The sequence below is a fragment of the Dermacentor silvarum genome, chromosome 6 (genome assembly GCF_013339745.2).
Source record: "Dermacentor silvarum isolate Dsil-2018 chromosome 6, BIME_Dsil_1.4, whole genome shotgun sequence".
In the NCBI taxonomy this organism is placed as follows: Eukaryota; Metazoa; Arthropoda; class Arachnida; order Ixodida; family Ixodidae; genus Dermacentor; species Dermacentor silvarum.
In genome coordinates this window covers 132,112,979-132,129,899 of record NC_051159.1, presented here as the reverse complement: position 1 = coordinate 132,129,899, position 16,921 = coordinate 132,112,979, and the positions used below count along the sequence as shown (strand labels likewise).

The window sequence follows — 16,921 nt, the reverse complement described above, 5'->3', positions numbered from 1 at the left end:
AACTACAAACATAATACATCCAAAACATGAACATTGCATGCTTTAAATCCGCAGTAGCAATGGTCCGACATTATATCTTATAGTTTCCAAAGAATGAAGTCGTTCAACTGTTGCCGCTCCCCCGGCCCTTGCCACATACAGTAAACTCTCCGTTGTACGAACGTCGGTTTAACGAATATTTCAGAATAGCGAACTTTTTGGAAAATTCCCGGCGGTTTTCCTATGCATTCTATGCAAAAATGTTTCAATTAAACGAATTTCTGAATAGCGAATATTTCAGTTGAACAAACTTGATCAGTGGACCCAGGTTCATTTTTGAAATCAGTTCAACGAAGTTTTGCGCTGAGCAGCGCTGGCGTAGCCGATGCCCGCCGCCCCCAAATCCAGTGTTCCAAATCCGAATCCATCCCCATATTGTTTCCAGTGTTCGTCCCGAAGAAGAAGAGTCCAACGAGAAATATGCAATGGCACAGGCAGATTCAAAACCTGTAACTCTAGCCGAGGCTGTAGGATGCCTTGGAAAGTTGAGAGATTCGTGTCTCAGCAACAAGCTGTGCCAAAAGAAGTGCACAAAAACACGGACTCTCTTGACAGCTTTGTTACGTCTTGCGCTTTAAGTGCACCAGTGCAAATAAAAATTAGATTTTTTTTCAGAATGAGATAGGCAGCAACGTAACTGTTATGCTTCATTATCCATAACTCCATAAATTACATTGAACACTTTTGACTCGATGTCTGCAGTGCCCTTTGCTGTTCCATATTCTAGTGAATACTCAGCATAGTGAACTTTCAGTTAAGTGAACTATTTCCTTTGGTCCCTTGAAGTTCACACATGTGAGAGTTCACTGTATATATAGTACAATAGGCGGATTCAGAAAGGTCAGCAGTACGAAACAAACCCTTTTTAACAACCAATGCACGATCACGAACGTAAGACGTCAGACATACAACACGGTACGTTTGTGTCAGCGCCAACTACTATAAGGCGTTCGCTCGCAAATAAATGGTTTGGCCGCCGTCAGCAGCTGACCCAAATTACACAGATTTATACTTCGAAGAAACCAGTAAAAACCCGTCTGAACGTTGAAGAGGTAAAGGCTTGAACGCTAGACGCGGTGCACCCATGCGCGTCAACGCCGAGCTGCGAGTCGATTGATTTACAGCCGGTTGCGACACATTGAACGACGACAACAACGTCAGCAGCGACGCGTGCATCTCGTGACAAAGTGGGGAAGGCAGGTATAGGTGGGAGAGCAAGCCGAATTCCGTGCATCTAATTATATCCGCCGGCCAAGAAACAAAGCGGCCGTGACTGGCGTGGTCGAAAACGATTACGCGTTCAAGGGAATCACTCGGGCGAGCCGGCGCATGCTCGTGGCGTCATTGCATGCTGGCCGCTGGCGTTGTGATCGAGACTCTCTTCCCAACCAATGCGCAGTCTTCGTCAAAAGTTTCGATGGGCCTCAGTGAAACTTTTCTTGCTGTGTCACGGAGGGAGAGGGGGGCTCTGCCACGCAGCTTGTCAATAGATCCTGCCATACCCGGAATGGCTTGGAAATGTTTGACAGATGTTGCACGCTGCATTAATAATATTATGTATTGAATTCTGAGGTTTTACGTGCCAAAACCATGATTTGATTATGAGGCACACCGTAGTGGGGGACTCAGGAATAATTTGACCACCAGGGGATCTTTAAGTACACTTTCGCGAATTGTCCTTGTCCCCGGGCACGTCCAAACTAGATGGCGGGCATCCACTGCAGAAGTAGGAGCGGAGCACTTCAGACACTGGACAATATTCATCCGCCGCAGGGGCTTAGCGGCTATGTTGTTGCGCTGCTAAGCCCGAGGTCGCGGGATCAAATCCCGGCAGCGGCGGCCACATTTCGATGGGGGCGAAATGCAGAAACGCCCGTGTCCCGTGCATTGGGGGCACGTTAAAGGTGTAAAACTGAACAGTGATTAAACTGAATACAATGAAATGTGGATTATGGACAACACATTTTTAGAAGTCACTGTTGCAATATCTATATGAAACGCGCCTGCATGCTTATATTTAGTTTCATACTGGCTCTGTGCCGCGTAACCCAAGCGGGGGGGAAAAAAAAAAGTGAGTTGCTGAGGTGAGGTAGGAGATGACTTGCACTCTTCCAGTTTAAAGAGTAAACTCTGCAGAAGAACGAAGGAAACAGCTGTCGTAACGCATATATCGATGAATACCTAACGTGTACCATCCACAAAGGAGACTTGGAACGATGCACCGAGGAGTGCGATGGCGACACTGACTGGCGCCCGTTGGGCTGAGGCATGAACCCCAGCAGCTACAGAATAGGCACTGTATAGCTTAGGGTAGTTCGTGTGCTCAACTTGAAAAGCTACACACTTTCTCTATTTCGCCTCCTTTCCTGTTCTTCTTTCTTTCATTTCTTTTGTTGCGTGTTGCCGCCGCGCGTGCGATGGTGACGCTTAACGGCGGCCTCTTTGCAGTGGAGCCCTCCCTTTGTGCCGCCTGCCCCGCAGGGGCTATACCGTTTGGCCAATTACTGGCGCATTGTCGGTGTCCGGCTATTACGCCACGCAGGGGCCGTGTCTGCAGAACGCGTGCCAGGCTACCGACATAAAACGCAGCCCTTGGCCTTTCTCTCTCTCCTCTTAATATCAGAGTTGAGTCGAAGCACGACGATTTGTGTGTGCGCGCGTGTCCAAACGACAAATAGACGCTAGACACGAAGGAGATTTGCACAACAACGGCGCGTGTATACGCATCTATCCGTTGGTCACCATCGGTCTTGCTCACAATGTACTTCTCGTGCCTTTTGAAGGGGTTACTGGAATTAAAAATACACCACAGAGCAATAATTTCAGACCGAAGTGAAGGCATCGCCAATGCCTGCTCGAACAATGCAATGCGAGCGGCTAATTATAAAGCTAGATTAGGCCACATTTCCGGTGCGCCTCGAAAATGGACGTCAAACCACTTCCGGAAACCCGCCTGTTGTATGTGCACCAACTATTTGTACGTTTATTTACGAGCGATTCATTTCTGTTCAACAGGAATCGGCTGTCTTTGTTATCTATGTATTGTGCGCGTTTTCTTCTATTTGCCTGCGGGCTGCTGAAAATGCCAATATCGCAAGCGGCGCGTTAATATGGATACACTAACCACACCAAAGACATTGAGAAACGTGTTTGTGAGCCCTTTGCAGCAAATAATGACATACCAAACTGATCTAGCTTCGGCACGCGCAATGCGGTCATGAGCTTTACATGATAATGGGGACAGCTATTCCAGATGGGCGAGATCGAAACTATTTTTATAATGCTAATTATCTAAAGTAAGTGAATAAATGAAGTAATACAGTTGTTTCTGGACGCAGCTGCCCGCCGTCGCCTTGACATAAAGGGGCTAAGACGTGAATGTAACACTCAAACTCTTCTGCAGTGGATGACACCTTGGCAAATCACAAGTTGTCATCCGCCCACATTCGGTGTTCCTGCGATTTGTCTTGTAGATCGATTCGGCCTCGCTTTGCGATCTGCTAGCTTTCTGATTAGCTCAGATGGTAGAGCAACAACCACGGAAAGGCATTGGTCCCGAGTTCGATTCCCTGACCAGGACGAAATTCTCTTCAACTGCGAAGCTTTCACGCTGAAAAACCCGTATGGGTTCCCTTTGCAGCTTCGCTCTACCTTGCATGAATGACAATTTCAGCCTTTCTTGGATGACACCCTCTGTTCGAAGCACAGAGAAAAACCTTTCCTCTCGCGGTTACACATGAAATTACAGCCGAGCCGAACGCCTCACCATGCGAAGACAAACGAAGATGCCAGGAGTGACCAGCGATTGTTGATTTCGTGACACGACGCGATTACGCTGCCACGGCGAAAAGAATGCCTGTATAGAAGGTCTTGTTCCGCTTCTGCACGCGCGGTGAAAACGAGCTCACTTGTAACGTGCATGGGCTGTGGCACACGGTCTATACGAACGAATGCACGCACGCGCCGAGCGCAGCCTTGGCGGCACCGCGTAGAATGCATCGTGCGCTATGCGCCCGGACACGCAGCTTAGCTGACAAATAAACCTGACCTCGCGTGTGTTTGTATACCCGTGCGCACAAGTAAAATGAGCGGCGTGCGCAAGATGTAGCTCATGAGAGACTTCGAAAGGAGCTAAGCGCATTCTGGATGACGTCCAGGGAAGATGGTTCCTTGTGACGCATACGTCTATGTGCGCCTTTACAGAGGTGTTCTGAAGGAAACTTGCGAAATCCTGCCTCTTCTGCAATTCATCGAAGTGTCTGCACACTGGTTCAAGTCAAATGAGACCAAATAACGCTAGTTGGGCTTGTGGTTCGACGAAAAGGCCATGGGCAGTATAACGTTAAACTATTCAGTTTTGACTTTTGTTGCGATCTCCTGGCGTCAAATTTACGTAACCGCCAACGCAAGCTTCGGGCGGTCAGGGCGCATTAGGACAGAGCGCATTAAATGAAAAGGAAAGCAATGAATGATCACTGATTCCCGGTGTATATAGGTTATAGCGGTAGCGAAGTCTGGTCGAGTCGTAAGTATTAGATCGCGAATGCTAGTACTGTTATTGGATGTCCTGGTCGGCAACGTTACTAATAGAGTTAAAGAAAAAAAGCCGGCAGATCCCACGCCCTGTGGGAACTGATGTTATGCGCAGCAGTGTGCGGGGAGCCTACCAAGTTAACGAAATGACCATGAGAGCACCAAGACGTAGGCGGCTGTTTCATGACCTACATGACACGCGTGTCATGACATTCATGACATGAGTCCTCAGGAGTCATTTTAACTACGATTAAGAGACCTTAAGGCGAAAGCCTTAGTCATGCTCATGACTATGACTTCGACCATCAAACTTAAGCCTTTTCCTTCACTTAGTACCCCATCCGAATCCCCTCTATCGGTTTTTGAGTGTTCATCTTTTTGGCCGAGTCATTGTCACTTTTGCTGAGTCATAGTCATGACTGTGACTTCTACCACCATCCTTTAGTGTTTCCTTCACTTAGTAACCCGTCAGAACCCACTTAAGTGGCTTTTGAGTGTAAATCGTTTTTCGCCGAGTCATTGTCCTTTTTGCTGAGTCACGGCCAATTTTGGTACATACCAAGTTAACGAAACGACCATGAGAGCACAAAGACGTAGGTGGCAGATAGATAGATAGATAGATAGATAGATAGATAGATAGATAGATAGATAGATAGATAGATAGATAGATAGATAGATAGATAGATAGATAGATAGATAGATAGATAGATAGATAGATAGATAGATAGATAGATAGATAGATAGATAGATAGATAGATAGATAGATAGATAGATAGATAGATAGATATGACCGCTAGCACCATCCATTAGTGTTTCCTTCACTTAGTACCCACGTCCGAACCCATGCAGTAGTTTTTGACTGTTAATATTTTTTCGCTGAGTCATTGTCATTTTTGCTGAGTCATGCTCATGACTATGACTTCTACCATTATCATTTAGTGTTTCCTTCACTTAGTAAGTCAGTACCGACGTCGGAACCTATTTCAGTAGCTTTTGAGTGTTAATCTTTTTTCGCCGAGTCATTGTCATTTTTGCTGAGTCATGGTCATGACTATGACTTCTACCACCATCATTTAGTGTTTCCTTCACTTAGTGCCTACGTCCGAACCCATTCCAGTTGTTTTTGAGTGGTAATATTTTTTTCGCAGAGTCATTGTCATTTTTGTTGAGTCATGCTCATGAATATGACTTCTACCATCATCCTTTAGTGTTTCCTTCACTTAGTACCCATGTCTGAACCCATTTCAGCGATTTTTGGTTGTTCATCTGTTTTCCCGGAGTCACTGTCATGACCTACATGACACGCATGTAATGACATGTATGTCATGACCTATCATGTATGTTCGTCATACACTCTTGTCTTACTGTGCCAATTTTGGTACATACCAAGTTAACGAAACGACCATGAGAGCACAAAGACGTAGGTGGCAGATAGATAGATAGATAGATAGATAGATAGATAGATAGATAGATAGATAGATAGATAGATAGATAGATAGATAGATAGATAGATAGATAGATAGATAGATAGATAGATAGATAGATAGATAGATAGATAGATAGATAGATAGATAGATAGATAGATAGATAGATAGATAGATAGATAGATAGATAGATAGATAGATAGATAGATAGATAGATAGATAGATAGATAGATAGATAGATACTGTCAAAGTGGCAAATGCTTCGCCTTTAAAAAGTGAGCATAAGAAATGCACGAGGTTGTGGCGAAGACGGCAATGAATAAGGCTTGTTTGCGTTCCATGTTATACTCGGAAAGTTGAAATCTAGTAGAAACAAAGGATATGAAGGAAATCGTGTACAAAATATATTAATTGCATCATGCAGTTCATCGATGAATGTTGAAGGTGAGGAGGGAGAGCGATAGCGTATACCTGATATAATCTTGTGGTAGCGAATGGTTACTATGGCCCAGGCTAATTCGAGTTCAATGTTCATATGAACATATGAAGAAGGAATGTCCTTTGAAACGGCAAGAAGGACGCCTCCTCCCCTACACATGGTGCGATCACAACGGTATATGTGAAAGCGGTTCGCGTCGACAAAGATTTCATGATCACGGACATGCGCGTGGAACCATGTTTCCGTTAAAGCAACTATATTTGCGCTGCGTGTGTCAGTAGCTGATGATAAAGAATTATACTTGTTTAGTACACTTCTAACGTTAGAAAAAAGAACTGATACCTGAGGACAGATTTGCGGCCACCTCCCCTCACGCGTCCACATATATGTGGACGTGCTAGCCGACGAAGCATAGACAAGATGGGCATGATCGATGCGTTTATTAACCTCTAGAACTTGATCGCAGTCTTGAAGATACATGTAACATTTGTTATTAATGAGTAATTTGTTGTAACGTAACATAAATTGCGGTAAACCAGGCTAAGCTTTCTCAAAGTCAAAAAGTTTTTTACGAGCCTGCAGTGTTGCGATTGAAAAGTCTTCGCTGACTGTGATGTTCTTATCGTTTAGTTGATTACACAGTGACAGTACTTTCTCTTTTATTTTGAAATTAGTAAACTTGGCTAGAATGGGGCCACACTTACTAGGTTAAAAGTTACCTAAACGGTGCGCCCTTTGAAATGATTCACTAGGGAAACCTGTCGAAAACAACAGCTATGAAATTTGTTCATTTTACTTCGGTTTCCTGCCCGGTTTCTTTCAAATCTGGAACCCCGTGAAAGTTTAAATTGTCCCATCACGATCTGTCCTCTAGGTCGGTTAATCTAGATTGCACCTGATTATTCTCATCGGTTAGTTTTTCCACAGATTTTTGCATACTTGTTAGTTCTTCTGTCGTGTGATCGAGCTATTTAGATTTTTCTTCTAATTCGTCAAGCCGCTTCCGGATGCCACTAATTTTTGCGTGAATGCTTTTTTGTCCGGGTTTAACTGCTTTAACGTCAGCGGCAAGGTCAGACTGACTTTTAGAGATCTGTAAGAAACGAGAGTACGTCTTTCAACATGCTGAATAAAACGTTCATTTGTTCGGCAGGATTTTCGAGTAAGTCATTCAAGTCTTGTGACACTGTGGTACGGGTGTTAGGTCCAGGGTTCGTTTCAATGTCACCTGAACACGGCAATATATATGCCAATGAAAAACATTCGCTCAAAGTATCGCACTGCCCCCGTGGGCACGGGAACAGCAGTAGAAAGCGGTTGTTAGATTTTTTAGCGTATAGTGAAGGTTGTGTACACACCTGCATGGTGAATAAGTAGTGGCTTAGAGCGGTGCAAGAACCACTGTTACCATGCCCACTGAATCTGATGTCCAGGCGTTCGTTGTTAACTGTCGGTGGCAGTTTCTGTTGTTGACGAAGGGGCTGGTCAGTTTTCGAACAGTACCCAGGGGGCGTCAATACTCGGCGTGTGTTGATCGAGTGCGAAAGAGGATTAAGGTGGATTATGCTGCATTGAGGTATATTCGGGTGGATTAGAGTGCAATCGGGAAATCTGCGGAGTACAATCAACCTCTCTATATGGCTCTCATAGATTGTGAAAAGGCATTTGATTCAGTAGAGATACCAGCAGTTATAGAGGCATTGCGCAATCAAGGAGTACAGGAGGCATACGTGAATATCTTAGCAAACATCTACAAGGATTCCACAGCTACCTTGGTTCTCCACAAGAAAAGTAGAAAGTTACCTATCAAGAAAGGGGCAGGCAAGGAGACACAATCTCTGCAATGCTATTCACTGCATGCTTAGAAGTATTCAAGCTCTTAGACTGGGAAGGCTTAGGAGTGAGGATCAACGACGAATATCTCAGCAACCTTCGATTTGCAGATGACATTGTCCTATTCAGCAACAATGGAGACGAATTACAGCAAATGATTGAGGACCTTAATCGAGAAAGTGTAAGAATTGGGTTGAAGATGAATATGCAGAAGACAAAGATAATGTTCAATAGCCTGGCAAGGAAACAAGAATTCAGGATCGCCAGTCAGCCTCTAGAGTCTGTAAAGGAGTACGTTTATCTAGGTCAACTACTCACAGGGGACACTGATCACGAGAAAGAAATTTACAGAATAAAATTGGGTTGGAGTGCATACGGCAGGCATTGCCAAATCCTGACTGGGAGCTTACCACTGTCGTTGAAAAGAAAAGTGTACAATCATTGCATTCTACCGGTGCTAACATATGGGGCAGAAACTTGGAGGTTAACAAAGAAGCTCGAGAACAAGTTAAGGACCGCACAAAGAGCGATGGAACGAAAAATCTTAGGAGTAACGTTAAGAGACAGGAAGAGAGCGGTGTGGATCAGAGAACAAACGGGGGTAGACGATATTCTAGTTGACATTAAGCGGAAGAAATGGAGCTGGGCAGGCCATGTAATGCGTAGGATGGATAACCGGTGGACCATTAGGGTTACAGAATGGATACCAAGAGAAGGCAAGCGCAGTCGAGGTCGGCAGAAAACCAGATGGGATGATGAAGTCAGGAAATTTGCAGGCGCAAGTTGGGATACGCTAGCGCAAGACAGGGGTAATTGGAGATGGCAGGGAGAGGCCTTTGTCCTGCAGTGGACATAAAATATAGGCTGATGATGATGAGAGTGCATTATGGTGGACTAAGGTGGATTAGGGTGGATTAAAGTTGATTAAGGTGGATTAAGGTCGATTAAAGAGAATGAAGGAGGTTTAAGGTTGATTAGGGTGGATTAATGTCGATTAAGCAGGATTAGGGTGGATTAAGGGGGATTAAGGTACTTTATGGTGGGTTAGGGAGGATTCAGGAGGATTACTGTGAATTACAGTTGCTTTACAAGGCTTTAGCCTTCGCGTCTTTTAGGTAATAGCATAAGGCCTCCTTGGACTTTTGTTGACAGGGATGGCGCCGCCACCTGGGAGCGGTGAAGCGAAGTACTGTATCGTGACACTAACGAGCGCCGACAGGGAGCGCTACGGTAGTCACAGTCCCGCGGAGGTTCCAACGCGGTATAGCCGCAAATGGTTTGTCTTTCGCGTCAGATTAGCCTGTGGCACTTCGTCACTTACGGAGTGCAGCTTCAACATGCATCAGCAGTGCTTACACGCCGGCTACTGCTTCGCTTGCAATGACAAGAACTAAGAAAAACGCTACGCTAAGCGGAGCAGAGAGGCAATGGCGTCGACGGGCGAATCTCGCTTTGGTCCGGCGAGAGACACGCCACCGTGAAGCAGAACGCCTTCGTGCGTTCGCGGTGCGCGCGGCGAAATTTGCCACTCACATTCCTAAAGCTGAGCGCGTCGCAACTCAACTGGCTGCCCAAGACACTGTGGAGTCGGACCAAAATGCTCGTAACGTCGCTGAAGCCACTCGCCAAGAGGACGCTGCGCGCTAAGCAAACCGTTGCCGGGCCGCAAATCATGCGCCTTTCGCTGCAACAGACCGTGAGTTCACGAAGAAAGCATTCAACAGCTTCTGTGAAGACACGTTTCACTTTCGTGTCAGTGGCGCACCGACGGGGGGGGGGGGGTTCGGGGGTTGTAAGCCCCCCCTGAGGCCGAGTTAACCATCCCCCCCCCCCTCCCCGCGCATCCAGTCCCACCAGTCCAACGTGTACCTTCAGTGCTGTGTTCACATTGTCATTACAATTCAGGAGGTGGCTTGAGGTCAAATTTTCCTGATTAACAAAAAAGACTCTATCACTGTGTTGTATTTATTCATTCACTCGTAAACTACTTTGAGTAAAACGCTGAAGAAATAAACATCGTCGTTATTATTATAATTATTAGGCAGTTGGAGTTCCGCCCTTAGGCTTTCGCCCGGGGCAGTCGCTCAATATATGTGTCAGGTCCGCCTTATGGAAGTCGCAGTTTTTGCATTTAGGTGAGAAGCAGCCCGGATGTATTTGTGAATACTTGTAAGGGTTGGCAAATGAGCCAGTCTGCAACTGTCTCGAGGCCACCTATTGCAGTTTATCCAATTATTTATGTGGAGGGGGGTATTTTTTGTCTACCGTCGTGGTATTGCATATTAATTTCGTGGAACGTCACGAAGCGATCCCTCGCTGAACCCAGGTCGAGACCTCCCACCGCCCGGCTGACGAACCCTCGGGGATAATTGTGGCCAGCCTCATTTCCTGGATGTGAGGAATGTGCCGGGACCCAGATGATTTGAATCTGGCCCAACAAACATTCTGGGTGATATGATCGAGAACGGTTACTGAAGTTGCACGCTATAGCAGCAACGACGTGGAACAATTTTTCCGACTGTCCCCTAACCATGCCTCTCAGACTACTTGTTTACTTCGGCTAAAGAAGTACTGTCCGGCTAATCATAACGAAGAGCTCAAATGCGGTTTTCCATGGTATCATTACATTTTTCTTTAACGTTATTGAATACGCATTTTTGGTCACAGACACGTGTGCGTCGGCATTCGGTCATGTACCGCGCACTCACGCGCTTGCTGTTTGCTTGTTTCCGGGATGCAGTGTTTCAGGACGTGAACGTGATGCTGTTCGTCGGCTTCGGATTCTTGATGACGTTTCTCAAGCGCTACGGCTACGGTGCCGTGGGCTTCACGCTGCTCATCGCCGCGCTCAGCATCCAGTGGGCGGCGATCGTGCGCGGCGTCTGGCACGCCCAAAAAGGATGGATCGTCGTCGACGTGCTCAGGTATAAGCCAACGCTGCATCGTTGGGAACCATTTTACTGAATGTGAAAACACGTTACTATGCTAAGAGAGAAATGACAATTTTGCTAGTCTTAAGAGTGGAATGGTCGGCTGGATGACTCTAGGTAGCCGCTCCACGCTCGGGTTGGCGATGGAGAGAGACAGCTGACGATGAGTTACTACAGTGAGCGTCAGTGATGTGTACATTGTGTAATGGACACGCTTTGTGCAGTGTGCGACTTACGTCCGTGCACAGAGGTTCATAGCCGAGAGACATGTCACACTCGCGTGCTACGCCGCCTGCGCATGTAACGATACTATTCTACAATTAATGCCATTAACGCCTCCGATACATGTAAGTAAGTTAGTATTCGAGCACAACCTAATAATATAAATTTTATTGGGAATACTTCAATAGTGCGATCGTATGGAAGGCTCCAGTGCAACTTGTGCACCTTCTTTTAAAAATAAGTTGGGACATCGTAGACGCCTACGACGGCATATTGTTGGTATATGTCGCGAATAAATTAACATGCTGCTATAATCAGTTTAGTCGGCTTGTTAGCATCAGCTGCACAGATATTTTCTTTATATTTGTTCTAAAGTAGAGGCGTTTTTAATGTAGAAAGTGAAACGTTGCTAGGAGGAGAACCTTCCGAGTTCGGTTTGTGACCCTTAACAGGAGGAACGGGAACATATAAATATAGGGAAGAACGTAGATAACGCGTACAGATTAGAAACACCCACCTCCTCCCGACGCAACAGGAGACACCAGGCTACATTTTAGGTGGTTATTTCCTCCAGGCTCTCAAAGGTGGCCGCGAAGTATACAGAAAGGACATACCTACGCGCTAGCACGCTCGGACTGAAACGCTTTTGACCGTGCTCTCTGCCCGGTTGATGCCCCGCTTGGATCAGTATATATTCGAGCAGTGAGTAGTATTGATGTCGCGTTTTTTTATACGCGATAATGCTTGCATTGTAGTACACTTGTGCTTCATCGAAAAAGAGGAGCAGCATAACATGGATCGGGGTAACCAAACGTCATGCCAAGAGAACGCAAGTGAAGTTGGGACGAGAGCAAGCGTTGATCTATAGACACGTGAGCCATATATCAGATCTGCGGCACAGAAGAAATCCCGCAAACTGTATTTGTTTGGTATCTACAATAGCTAATATAATGGAAGCGAAATGTCACTTACGGTACATCCATTAACTCTCCCGGCGAACGCTTGTCAGGGCCGATCGAGTCGTGGCCAAGTGCAACAACTTGTGCTGTATCGTATTTCGCAAGACCGCATGCCGCAAAGGGTCTTCGACATCCACCACGGCGAATCTACGCAAAGACGCTGTAGCCTGCTCGTTTATAATATCGGTATTTGAGAATTTCATTATTCATTGCTCATTAGTCATTCAGTATGATTGTAAACCTTTAACAGAAAGTATATTAGCTAGAATATTCCCCACGATTTGCGCCACCTTCACCAAATATATTCGAGACATATCTAAGCATGGTAGGAACTCTTTACAGTAAGTTTCCACGACTTACTCCCAAATCCCAATCAAACGGCCGCATCGTGATAAGCGCCGTTTTCCTCACGCTATCAGCTAATTTGTATTTTCATTAGCATGGATTATGTAGTTCTCCTGCTAGGCACGAGGTCGCGTGTTCGAATCCCGGCCACGGCGGCTGCATTTCGATGAGGGCGAAATGCAAGAATGCTCGCGTATACTATGTCTATGCGCAGGTTAAAGAACATCAGGTGGGTCAAAATAAACCCGGAGCCCTCCGCTACAGCGTCCCTCATAAGTTGTACACCGCCTATCAGTTTCGAGACGCTAAACCCCAAAATGTACTCTCGTAAATTTTCTTAGTCGAAGTGTATCGGGACATCTGTGCAGATCTGTCACTTAACCATATCTTGTTTTAGAGCCCTGCATTCACAGGGCCGCTGAGCAAAGAAGCAAACGACGGTGCAGAAAGGAGAGGAGCGCACGCTTAGGAACGACAAATTACGGGGAGGCTTCTGACGCACAATTACAAACCTTGCGCGCAAGCACACGGGCTGTCGTCCACGATTCGCCGTTTTATAATTGATTTGTTCCTCGAATTTGACCAAAGTCCTCGAACGTACGCGCATGTGCTTGGGGTGGTGAGACCGAACGGTGCAGCCGCGACGCGAGTCTTGCCGATCGAAATATCGCGCAGCCATCGATCACCGGGCATCGTTAGCTGGGCTAAGCGACGCAGCCGGAGCGCGCATGGGTCAACCACGGGGGCCACGAGACCTTTCGTGCGACGACGCCATCTCCCTCGGGACCCGTCAGACCTTTTCTTCAACCGTCACCCCCAACGACGGGGCACCCTGGGCATCGAAAGATGGAATTTTCTCATTACACTGGACTGCCAGCGAAAATCACTTTGGAAGCAAACTGAACCTTGAACTCTTATCGACAGAGGAGTGTAAAAAAATGAGTGCTCTAATTTTGTTCCTTTAGAGAGATAAAGAAACAAGTGTTTAACTAATAATAACTGCGGAGGTTAGCCTATGGCATGCTACTGCACGTGTATTAGATCGTGAGTAATGAAAGAAGGATAGTGAGAGAAAAGAAAAACCGAGGCACAAAAGCCCTGAACATTCGGGGCTCCATACAGTGAAGAGCAGGCATGGCTTGCGCCCCTTCCAGGGGCAGTGGCTGGCCTGTTACGTTTCCTTCTTGCCTAATGTCTTTTTTGTGTCTACAAACTTTATAATAATAATAATAATAATAATAATAATAATAATAATAATAATAATAATAATAATAATAATAATAATAATAATAATAATAATAATAATTGGCACCAATAAGCGCAGGGGAGGTGTTAGGGAGATTGGGTACACTCCCGAAGTTCATGTCAGGAGTAACAATTTTTGTTGCGGTTATCTCAGCATATATGTGTTTCAGCTAATGTATGTATATACAGTATACAATGTGGAAGAAAAGAAAAACAACAAAAGAACCTTTTTAGTTTCAACTAATCTCTTTTCGGTACCTTCATTGAAAAGAAAGCACTCTACGTATAGTTTCAAGAACGGCATTAAGTAGGTATCAAAGAGATGCGAGGAACTCCTGGTCATTCTTCTTCTTCTTTATGGGGTTTTACGTGTCAAAACCAGTTCTGATTCTGAGGCACGCCGTAGTGGAGGGATTCGTATTAATTCCGACCACCTGGGGTTTTTTAACATGCACTACAACGCAAGCACACGGGCATTTTTTTGTATTTCGCATCCATGGAATGTTTTGTATTTCGCCACGACCGGGATTCGATCCCGCGACCTCGTGCTCAGTAGCGCGTACTCCTGGGCGTACTCGTGGTCAGATAAGGACTTCTTTGAACTAGGTACTTGGTAAAGCTCGTAAGAATAATTATCTTATAAACATGCCGTATCTTGTTCGTTTCCTTTCTGTTCTTCTAGCAGGAAGGGGGGGGGGGGGGGTGCAGTTCCTGGGAAGGAGATAGCAATCGAATAGCTGGGGAAGGCTCAACCTCTTCACAGAAGACGACTTTGAACGAAGCAACACCCATATCTTTCTCTTTACTATTTAGATGAAGAGTTCTTTTCTTTCATTTCTTACTTTTTTACTATAGAGTGCAGGGTCCTTGGCCTCGACAGACGTCTATCCAGCAGGCTTTTCAAGCCCTGCTCCCTTCAGAAGGAACAAAAACGAGAAAAAAGAATCTTTCTTAAAAAAAAAAAGACTGTCATCGCATGCTAGCAAGAACTCTCCTCTTTATTTCATCTCCAGTTCAGCTTTTCATCATTGTATTCCCATTCCTCTGCGTAGGGTATCAAACCAAGTTACTTCTCTACATTTCTCTTACTCTTTCTTTTTTTTCTGTATCACTTCTGTAACTAAAAAAAAAAACATTATGCATGATACAGAGTGTAAAATCGAAGCGTGCATCACCAGACACGCATCTTAACCCAGTAATGTCCAACTTATCAGATATACGATGTTTTCATCCCTCGAAATTCTGGTTTAAGCGCCGGAAACGTATATAACGCATAGCCTATAATAGAATTTTTTATACGCTGGAGCAAGTTTTCAGTTGTAGATGGTTCCGCAAACAATTACTAACAAATACTTACAATACTAATAAGGTTATGACTAGATTAACATTTCATTGGCCTGTTTTTTTTGTGTTCAAATGTACTCTCCATGGCCAAAAATAAAGTTGCATCATTTGTTCTGACTTTCGTTGATGTGGAACTGCGTTTGGACATTTCAGAGTTAAACGCAGCAAGTTGCAGGGTTAGACATAAGCCCTTTGATACTTTCATGGACAGCTTGATATTGTATTTTAGTGCGGAAACTTTTTCACACGGACACAGGAAGGAACACACACAAGCGGGTCTTGGGATTATGGTCACGTTCTTCTCGCAATCAATTGTTGATAGCTTGCACCTCGTGTGTGTTATACGTGTTCCCTCTTTTGTCCATGTTGTTTGCGCGCAATGCTACACGTTCTTAATGGAAAACCAACAAGCCCAAGTGAAAACCCTACTCCGTTGTTTGTCGTCTTGCTCCTTTTCAGCCACCAAATTTCCACTCGCCTCTTACTAATCTCCATTGCAGTCATGTTTTCTTTCCCCCTTGCTATCACTGAACCCAAGGTCTTCAAGGCCAGAGGAGCCTAAACTGACCGCTGGGCAGATATCTCCACTTTCTAATAAAACAAGTTCCATCGTTTCCCTACCTTTACCGCAGCAAACACATGCTTCTTCTTCCTTGTTGTACCTCGCTGTATAAGTACGCGTTCTAAGGCATCCTGATCTCGCATAACGACTCAATTATGTGCGGCGCAGCCTGGTGGGCGCCGAATTCGCGGCAGCCAGCGTGCTCATCTCGTTCGGCGCCGTGCTGGGAAAGACGAGCCCACTGCAGCTGGTCGTCATGGCCGCCGTCGAAGTGGTGCTCTTCGCCTGCAGCGAGCACTTGGGCGTTGACCTGCTCAAGGTATGCGCACCGTCACCATACTACATTCACTTCCGAATTTATGCTGGCGCATCCGGCTTCATGTCTTGTATGTACTTATACGTTATATGCACAGCGTTTCGCATGCGTGACACCGACTGGGGGGGGGGGGGGGGGGGCACACTGTAGGTATCCACGTAGTGGACATGTCCATTTCGTCTGCTGCTAAAGTGCTTGCTCATTATTGTCTGGGGGAGCCTGTCTCCTTTTCACACATACCCCAGCCCAGCCAATCAGAACTTCAGCAGCAAACGAAATGGACATGTCTACTAGGTGGACACTTACAGAATATCCTCCCCCCCCCCCCCCCCCCCATGCCTAAAGATATGCTGTATACTTTCTCTACAGTGTACAGTCTAACGCAGAAGTTTACGGGATGCGGTTTCCCCTGCAAATATTAATTATTGCACTGTTAAGGCATGGCAATTGTAATTTAATGAATCACTGTGTAGGTGGCAAAGGCTACTACATTCTGGAACATTTAATTTGAGGCAGTGTAACCACGCTTCACGAAGAATTCAGCTTCTTGACAGATTTTGCGTCCCGTAAACGTTTGCGCTTGACGTTACATTCAGTAGAGTACGCACATTGTGTATCAGTTCGTGTACTTGAAATTTTATACTTCGTCTCCATACACCTACTCTGCACTTGGACTGTGTAGAGCATAGCGTGTCTTCGTTTGATTCTTACATTATTTTCTTTCTCCCAT

General features: G+C 45.6%; 1 protein-coding gene across 1 annotated transcript in view; it reads left to right on the top strand.

Annotated features, from left to right (window-relative positions):
* Nucleotides 1-16,921, top strand: part of LOC119456020 (ammonium transporter Rh type A) — a 61,003-nt gene that overhangs the window by 20,595 nt on the left and 23,487 nt on the right. Inside the window, exons 3-4 of the mRNA XM_037717612.2 lie at nt 11,009-11,192; nt 16,044-16,194. Coding sequence (XP_037573540.1) covers nt 11,009-11,192; nt 16,044-16,194 — 335 coding nt within the window. The remainder of the gene's footprint in view (nt 1-11,008; nt 11,193-16,043; nt 16,195-16,921) is intronic.